This window comes from Gobio gobio (genome assembly GCF_949357685.1).
Source record: "Gobio gobio genome assembly, chromosome: 1".
In the NCBI taxonomy this organism is placed as follows: domain Eukaryota; kingdom Metazoa; phylum Chordata; class Actinopteri; order Cypriniformes; family Gobionidae; genus Gobio; species Gobio gobio.
Window position 1 is genome coordinate 46,414,425 of NC_137097.1, and position 9,875 is coordinate 46,424,299.

At 38.4% G+C, this 9,875-nt stretch overlaps 1 protein-coding gene across 1 annotated transcript; it reads left to right on the forward strand.

The window, feature by feature from the left end:
* Positions 1 to 3,441: 3,441 nt before the first annotated feature.
* Positions 3,442 to 5,349, forward strand: nupr1b (nuclear protein 1b). Its single transcript, XM_079823515.1, has 3 exons — positions 3,442 to 3,670; positions 3,872 to 4,009; positions 4,086 to 5,349. The coding sequence occupies exons 1-2, from the start codon at positions 3,571 to 3,573 to the stop codon at positions 3,997 to 3,999; spliced, it is 228 nt and encodes a 75-aa protein (XP_079679641.1). The 5' UTR covers positions 3,442 to 3,570; the 3' UTR covers positions 4,000 to 4,009; positions 4,086 to 5,349.
* The last annotated feature ends 4,526 nt before the right edge of the window (positions 5,350 to 9,875 follow it).

Below are 9,875 nucleotides of genomic sequence, written 5' to 3' on the forward strand. Positions count from 1 at the left end.
TATTACCACATTAACCTACATATTTAGCAACATTTTTCACTGTTTGATCAAGTTGTCTTTGGGGTTGTTCTTAATTTTAAACGTTGCCTTTTTTATATTAAAATGTATTTTTTATATTTAATGTTTTTTTTTTTGTTTTTTTTTCCACAATGTTAAAATTCCTTTTGTCTTGCTTAGGTGTGTTTGTTATGTTTAATACTTGAACCAGCTTTGATAAAGTATGAGAGAGTGAGGACCGGAGGAGTTTAAACACGACACATAAGTGGCCATATCGGAGAAAAGCAACCGTCAAAGATTAAATGAAAGAGACAAATCATTCAGACAGTAATAATAAGCCCTCATATATCTGACCTGCACTTTACTGTGTCCAAAGGCTGTGAATATTGAGATAGTATGGAGTTAATTTTCAACAGAGACACTTTGAGGGGAGGGTGAAAAACAAAAAGTGCAAGAAGGATGAAGAAATGTAGAGAGATTTGTTATGTTGTCATAGCTGAATGCATGTCGGCTCAGCCAATAACTCTGTAAATATTTACTGTACAGCACGCTGCACTCTCACATGATATTAATTTGAGAGCCAAGGCAAATAGTGCAAGGCAAAATAGAGAAAGAGAAGAATGTGTACTAAAAGAGCAAAAAAAATTAAGAGATTAGGGAGGAAAAACATTTTTGTTTAAAGAGAGAAAACATAGAATCAACTTTAATAAAGAACTAGAGCCCTATGGTTAGAGATAAAGGAAACTGTAGAGTTTTACTTGTGTGCTATATTCAATATAGTTTGTGGCTTTGGAGGAAGAAATAAATTGTGTAATCTTTTGCCAAGTTTTTGCTTCCCTCGTTTGTCACGTAGCTCATGCACTCACATAACCAACTACATTGGACCACATTTTGGAATAATTCAGCACAGTAGGAAAACTGAATCGGTTGCACTCGTACTCTCTCATTAAAACAGAACAGATCCACAGGAGTCTTACTGTAAACGTCTACATTGCCCAAAAATATCCACAGCACTCAGTCATCAAACCAAATTCCACTGGAATGACTAAAGAACTTTATGTGCTTATACAATGGAATGCAAAAAGAGAGCATGTCAGTAAAACAATAAATACTTCATGTAAACTTCATATTAATATAGACAACAGACCATAAATACGCTGAATGACTATAAAAAAAAATTATCTTTACACCGATCAGGAATAACATTATGACCGTTGAGGCTAAGTCAACACCTCAAACACATGCTCCTCAAACCTTTCCTGAACCCTTTTTGCTATGTGGCAGGGCGCATTATCCTTCTGAAAGAGCCACAGCCACCAGGGAATACCGTTTCCATGAAAGGGTGAACATGGTCTGCAACAATGCTTATTGGTGATACGTGTCAAAGTAACATCCACATGGATGGCAGGACCCAAGGTTTCCCAGCAGAACATTGCCCAAAGCATCACATTGCCTCCACCGGCTTGCCTTCTTGTATCCTGGTGCCATGTGTTCCCCAGGTAAGGGGTGCCCACGCACCACTTTTGATATATCCTGACTACTGCAGACCGGGAACACCCCACAAGAGCTACAGTTTTGGAGATGCTCTGACCCAGTCATCTAGCATCACAATTTGGTCCTTGTCAAACACGCTCAAATCCTTACGCTTGCCCATTTTTCCTGCTTCTAACACATTAACATTGAGGACAAAACGTTGACTTGCTGTCTAATATATCCCACCCACTAACAGGTGGCGTAATAAAGAGATAATCAGTGTTATTCACTTCACCGTCATAATGTTATGCCTGATCGATGTATATTTATTATATTTTATGCTACCAAATCAAATAATAGTAATATAATAATTCTCTTTAAAGATTTATCATTGTTAGGACATTTACTTGATAAAAAAATCAAAAGTCTTTTATTTTGTGTTATTAATACTGTGAACTGTTTTCAAATTTTAACGTCAAGTTTTCAAATTTTAACGTTAAGTGTCACTTGATCCTTCAGAAATCATTATTTTATGATGCTTTGTCAAGAAAAATCTCTTATTATTAAACACTTGTGCTGCTTAATATTTTTGTGGAAACATTTTTTTCAGGACTATTTGATGATTGCATAAATCATAAATTGCATAAAATAGCCTATTACTTATTCATTATGATGTTTTTTAATGTAAAAACCACGCGATCGCCATAAGTTGACCTCAGACAACAGTATAAAAAAATTAAAAAGCCAGTTCATGACCCCTTTAAAAGTATTCATTTATTTTGCCTTTTGAATGGCTGTTGATGGAAAAAGATGCTTTTTGCCCTCTGAATCTTGTATGACATCGACCAGCAGGCACTAGGCATGCTAACCAGCAAAAAACCTTGAATATGTCAGATAAAAATGTTATTTAGTCTATGAACTGTAGGGTGGAATCTTTAGTCTTTATGTGTTGACTCTTTGATGGCGCAATAATGCTTGCCTGATGGCATGGAACCAAAACAGCTTGTGGCCGGACAGCAAAGAATCTTGAATGATGGATTGGGCTTTGCTTTGCCAGTGGAGGATATAGATTTCGCCAATTGTGGCAGATTGCATCCTATGATCCTCTGTGCTGATGACAGAACCCACTCTATGCAGTTTGTTATGCTTGGTTACACACACGTTCAATGTGTCTGGCACACAAGCACCACTGACACAGAGAATAAACTGAATTATAGAGGATATGGACACTGTGAATCTAGTCAAAGTCACACTACAATAAGGACAAAAGACATTTCTTCAGCTGTTTTTCCCAGCAGGTGCAGTTCAAAGACAATTTTCGCTAATAGTCAGTCAAATTACATAATACAGCAGGTTACACTGTTTTGACAAACCCAATCATCTGGAGTAGATCTTCAACAGTGAATAAGCAAAGAAAATATAGGCTAAAAAGTAATCCACACAAAAGCCTAAAGACAAACGTGTAAAATAGAGAAGCAGGTTAACAGGTCTAGGTCCACAGAGGGACGTGAGAAGTCTGAAAACAAAGTCAGGTGTAAACAACAGAGAGAGACAAACATTAACTGAATTAATCTAATCTTTATCAGATATAAGCAAATACGCTCCTAGAGAGGGAGAGTTAATGAAAATAGGGATATCAGACAAGACCTAATTGACAATTTTAAAAAATGACTTCCTGAAATAACAAAGAACAGCATAAGCAGTCAGGTAGACCTAAGTTTTGAGAAGTTTATCAAGTAAAAATATCAAACAAAAATGCAAGTCAAAACAAAAACAATGTCATCTGCTCTGAAGGACATCCTGTCTGGCAGTAGATGAGGTCTACTGATCAAACATTAACTCGAATCTGATGCAACTTTCCTTCTGGTCATGTTGACCCATCCACAGGCGTGGAACTGAAGGAAATGAAGGCGGAGCGACGTGTTTAAAAGAGAGCGACTCACGGCTTGTAAACAACGCTGAACCGAGGACAAGAAAGAAGGCACCTGCAAACAGCTCTATAACTGAACACCACATATTTCTAGCTTTTCAGAGCTAAACTTCTGTTCGTCTCTATCCACTGTTGCTTCAGAAGTTCGTGTTTCGCCATTCACTGTCAAAATGAGTAACCACGTTGACGTGAAAAACATTGAGCCGACGACCTTTGAGGACCGCTACTACGATAAATATGAATATTATAACTTAACAGACCGTTATACTGGTAGGTTTTTATCTAGCTTTATTGTTGTTGTTGTTGTTGTTGTTGTTGTTGTTAGTAGTAGTGTTTTTGTGAGTCTGGCAATATTAGGCTAGCTACTTCCTAAAGAGCGCTTGTTCATGCTCGACGTTCTTTGTAATGTTTGTTGGCTCTCAGTTTTAACCACTCATTCTTGTCCACTGACTTGTTTTGTGTTAACTACAGAGTGCGCTACTCGCAAAGGCAGAACAAAGAAGGAGGCGAGTTGCAACACAAACAGACAGAACCCTGCCGGACACGAGCGCAAAATAGTGGAGAAACTCCAGAACTCTGAGAAGAAATCCAAAGAGTGACACTGAAGAGGTGCGTGTAAACCTCTCTTCCCACATTAACATTTAAGGGTGTAGATCTCAATTGAATAATCATATTTGTCTTGTAGGTTCAATCGGACGGCTATAACCGGCAATCGACAACATGTGTCTCTGCGGGAAACGGGCGCTGGGCTGCAGAAGGAGAGCCTTCACTTCATGAACCTCCGCCTGTGGATCAGATGAGCGGGAGGAGGCTGAGTGAAGCTCCCCGGTCAGTGACTCGTTGAGCGGAGAGTTTTGTCAGGCGCACTGCTCTTGTGTATGTGGTGGGCCCTGCAGAACGAGCACCTGTTCAGAGGAACTGATGTGCTTGTGATGGTGAAATGTACGTTTTAAATCGTAGCTTTGACCAAGTGTAGACTTTGATCTGTTGGGTGTTTTTAAATGGTCCATTTTAAAAGTTATTTTATTTTAATAAAGACAACTTTTTCCATCAAACTTGAGATTTGTATGATACTTGCCTCTATGAACATTCAAGTCATGATAAAAATTCAGCTGCTAACTTTGATGAAAAGGCTTAGAATTAAAAAGAATTAAGAAATAATAATTTAAAGAAAAATAATTTGTGACTTTAAAATGAATAGTAGTAAACAAATAGTCCAAAAAAATGGCAAGTGCACAGTGTCAAGACTCATATGAGCAGTTTGGTTATTTTCTATAAAAGTTGAAAAGTGTCTAAATATGGGTTTAAATCATAAGCCAACTGACATAATTACCTGCAAATTTTGATAACCTTTATCCAATGATAAAATCAAGACAAAAAGAACAGATTAGGTAACAGTAAATGTTCGGAAACAACTTGGTTACTAGTACAATAAATGGCAAGGCAATTGATTAGATTATAGATTTATACCGATAATTGGTATGAAAAGTAGCTAATGTTTTTTTTTCCCCCTCCCTAATGTGTAAAGGGATGCCAGAGTATAACATTTTTAAAGGATGTGCAGATTTAATGGGCCTATTAAAGGTAGAGGAGAGCCAATTTCGGCGAGGCTAGCAATAACAAGCTAGCTTTGAAAGCATGAGGTCCCACCCTCCCTTCGGAGCGCTCTCCAAAGCCACACCTCATTCAAAACATCCGAGTCTGAGACGCCGTTACATGACCTCATGTCTCAAAGCACATGACTACAATAATAATGAAGGTAAACAACTTGCAGAGCTCTTACTTGTACCACCTGACTGCTGCAGATTAACTTACGCTTGATAGTGTTGACACAGAAATCCAAGTCAGGACATGAACAGCTCTGAGTAGAACGTCATGGGTTGCCATCTTGTAGCCTAATAACAATTATGACATGGCGTGAAAGCAGCATAAGCTTGATGTTTTGGTTCAGAAAAAAACTAAAAGGCTATAAGGATTTGAAGAGAGTTTCAACCAGAATAACAAAAAGTGCTTGTAAAACAAACTACCTACCTTTAAATATTTTCACATTAAAGGCAATGTTTTTCATTAACACTTTTTTTGTTATACTGTTTCAAACTCTGTTTTAGCAATCAATAATGGTCTAAATATTAAAAAATGTACATATAGGGCCTATCATCTGTGGAAGTCTCAGGACCAAAAATGTTCGTCCCATCATTGCATTTGGACCAAATGCAATGGATGTCCTACCTGCCTGTCTGCCTATGTATTTGCATACCGGTCTGCAGATATCACACACCATTAGCGTGTTTCATGAGGCTATGCAGAGTTGTAGACATGGGCTGCGTTTAACTCCACTTAGACATACACTCGAGAACTTCTCTAATCATTTCCTCTAGGGAGAATCCCCGCCACCATTTTGAAGTGCATTCAACTTTGTCAAGTTTATTTAGACAGACCCTCGACCCCTCAATTTTCACTGAGGGAGTCTACTCAATATGTGCACTTCAGGCAGACCCATAGACCATGCAACAGGATTGTGATGTCACAGCAGATTAAAGGGATAGTTCACCCAAAAACGAAAATGTGATGTTTATCTGCTTACCCCCAGGGCATCCAATATGTAGGTGTCTTTGTTTCTTCAGTAGAACACAAATGAAGATTTTTAACTCCAACCGTTGCCGTCTGTCAGTCGTATAATGCATGTCAATGGGGTCCAATTCTATTAGAGTAAAAAAAACATGCACAGACGACTTCAAATTAGTTGTCGGTTTCTGCGAGGAACCGAGCAGTATTTATGCTATTATTTCACCTATTATCAGACGAATGTCATCAGCTCTCCAGACTGCCATAACTTCCTGCGAATAAGGTCAAAATACCGGCGCGATCATAGAAATATATACGTAGATTCCTCATTCGACCCATCCGTGCAGGCACTAATGAGGCATCTATGTATATATCTATGACCGCGCAGGTATTTTGACCTTATTCGCAGGAAGTTATGGCGGTCTGGAGAGCTGATGACATTCGTCTGATAATAGGTGAAATAATAGCATAAATACTGCTCGGTTTCTCACAGAAACCGATTGTTTCGTGTCATCAATGTGTCGCCACGAGCCGCAGGGTTTAATTTGAAGTTGTCTGTCCATGTTTTTTTTTACTCTAATAGAATTGGACCCCATTCACATGCATTATACGACTGACAGACGGCAACGGTTGGAGTTAAAAATCTTAATTTGTGTTGCCTTGGGGGTAAGCGGAAAAACATAAAATTTTCGTTTTTGGGTGAACTATCCTTTTAAATTACCCCCATCCCACACAACTCGAATGTATGATATTGGAGTTATTTTGACATTTAACCTCATAATAGCTAATTGTAGCTACCATAAGCTGACTGTTATAGTGTATTGTAGTTATCATTTTGGTTTGTGTCATTTTTTATATTTTTCTCCAACAGTCCAAGTGTACATACAGGCCTATAGAACGGTGCGTAAAACAAATGAACAAGGGGGAAAAAAAACTGTAAATAATAAATCAGCTCCATTGTGGATTCCAAGTGATCAAGGGCTTATAGGACGTTCCATTTAAACACACTGAAGGGTTCCCCTGTGGGCACTCGTGCAATGTAAGCAGTGACATACATCAGAGTGAAGAAGTTAGCCAGCGAAGGGCATGAAAAATTGGACTAAACACAGACGGACAGTCACCAAGCGCTCCAAACAAAAAGCAGCCACCTTTTACCGTGTTTCCTGAACCAAAACAACGAGTTTATGCTGTGTTAACGCCATCTTTTAACTATTGTAATTAAGAGATGGCCACTTGTGATGTTCTACTCGGAGCTGTTCACGTCCCCGGACTCAGACTTATGCACCATTAATGACAACACAATCACACCGAAATTTGAGAAGCTCTGGAGGGATCTTATGCTTTCAAAGCTAGCTTGCTATTGCTAGCCTCTCCGAAATTGCCTACCCCACCTTTAAACGAATTCAGTGTTTTGCATGTTTGGTAAAAAATAAAATGTACAACCCCACATTTTTTCTGATATTCTGCCATATTTCCTATTTAAGAATTTACTGCATTAAAGTGCAAATTAAGTGCTCCAACTGACCCAGCATACATTTGTCTTGTCACAATGTAGGTAAACGATCTGTCACAGCAACATAAAATCCTTGCAGGCCAATATATCATCTCGAGACAGATAGAGGGCAGTAGTGAAGCAGTAAAGAGACGTGGAGCTGAAAATAAGACGTGGAAATGAATTTTGCACAGAGGATTATCTAGAAGCGCCATGTATCTCATTTAAGAGCGTTTTGAAAAGCATGTGCAGTATAGTGTGCAGTTCAAGGCAAATATGCTCTTTTTGTTAGTAGCCTTTTCAACAGAAAAGAAAAGTGGGATAATCAAATGCAACAATCACACCCGCACAACTCCTTATGCAGAGATTGTGAGCTCTTTGCATCTGCTATAGGCTACTTCATATTTCATAAATCATATTCCTCATATCTAGTCAACGTATTCAGTAATTGGAAATTATGGCAACACTGAAAAGAACAATTAAATAAACTCATACTCATGGGATGAACAGTTGCAGCTGTATAACATTAAATCACAGGCAGAATCTGTTCAATAAACATGAACTGAATGAGGAACAGAAGGAATACAAAATTGGAAAACAAATTTTGCCTAGGGCGAGTTATGTAGAGTTTTAAACGGAGTCCATAAATGTTGAAAGATCTATATTAGGCTAATTCAACACGAAGAGATATGCACACAGAAGAACCAAAGCATTAGATTAAAATTTAATCAGTCAGTAGGCCACAGGAATCTCTCTAGGTTGATCAATTTTTAACTCCTTTTCTTTTTTCCAAACGTGCATTGAATGTTATCAGCACATCAGGGTCAAGACAAGAGTAAAGAGTAAAGAGCTCAGCTGCAATCTAAAGGCACACAGAGGTTAATGTTCTGGGGAAGGAGATAGACAACCTGGTAAAAAACAACAAGAACACTGAACAACAAAACAAAATGAAGAAAAATGATTCGATTATTATGCGACATACTCGAAATGTTGGAGTATCTTGTGTCTCACAGCAAAATGAGACCTTTGAAGTAGCACACCTTATTACTGCACTCATTAAATAATAATAATTACTAAGATAATATGCAAAGCTGTCTGAAATATACACAAGCTAAATTTGAGAGGGATGCAAATTATATAAATTATAACAACTTCATATTCATCCTGCCACAAACACACTGAAAGAACAGAATTTTTTTCCTCTACACCTCCCCCTTGCACTTTGCTTGTAACGTTAACACAAGATAATCCATTTATGTCATTCTCCCACAGACACACTGCGGCAGCGCAATCCTCTTTTTTTTCCTTTTCCCATAATCACCGGAACAAACATGTATACATGGTTAGAAGATTTCATAGGAAAATCTTAATATGCAAATGAAGTCTTGTTCTGCAAATGCAAAGATATCAGGAAGTTTCTATTAATCCACCTGAATTACTCAAACGTAGGCCTATAGTTTTACTTATTTATAAATTCAGCACGGCACTTCATTTCCGAATGGCAAATGGATGAATTTTTTAAAAAAAGAAAAAAGAAATGTATTAAAATTAGATGCAAAAGTAACTGGATATCAATAACTTTGTGGAGCAGTTTTAAAAATACATTTAAAGTATTGTGTTCACCCCCTCCATCTCTCAATCCTTTTCCCTCCATCGTATCACTCCGGGTAGAGAAGCTCCTCTTGTTGCCTAGCAACAAGCCTTTGGAAATTCCAAAAGAGACCACAGAGACCATAGACTACCTCTCCTCATGGTGCATGTGTGTGTATGTGTGTGTGTGTTGAAGACGGATGGGTGCAAAGAGTGCGTGTAGAGTCAGAAACTCTGCTCCGTATGTCAGACATGCAGGTGCGCAAGTGTGTGTTTGTGTGCGTGTTTGTGCATTTCTATGAATGTCTCTTCAGTTTGAACATCTGGAGGGCCCCTGCTGTTGCTGTTGCAGTAAGAATGTGCGGTGGGGACGTTGCAAGTGTCAACTGGTGTGAGAGTGTGTTTGTATGTACTCATGCATGAGACTACTTGGGGTCAGCACTCATGTGTGAGTGTGTGAGAGGTGTTTAGATATTCATAGCACACTTTGACTTGATCCCTCTCTATATCTGCACGCACGGTCAGTGTGCTAATGTGCCTGTCACCATATTTCTCATTAGGGTCATGTCTGTTAGTCTTCCTTTATGTTTGTGTGGTGACTCATAATATGAGAGTGTTCATGCTTCATGCTTCAGAGTATCTATCTGTCTATCTGGGGATATCTTTATAAAATAAATGTTTTCTCTCTAATACACAATTCATGCCACCCTTTTATTCAATACCTTTTGCAACCTCCTTTTGCCAAGATAACAGCTCTGAGTCTTGTTCTATAATGCCTGATGAGTTCGGAGCACACTTGACAAGAGATCAGAGACAGAATCTCTCCAG

Excerpts from the sequence above, each read along its gene's own strand:
- nupr1b (XM_079823515.1), top strand. The coding sequence starts at position 3,571 with ATGAGTAACCACGTTGACGTGAAAAACATTGAGCCGACGACCTTTGAG. Across the intron at positions 3,671-3,871 it reads CTTAACAGACCGTTATACTG|AGTGCGCTACTCGCAAAGGC; the intron begins GTAGGTTTTTAT and ends TGTTAACTACAG.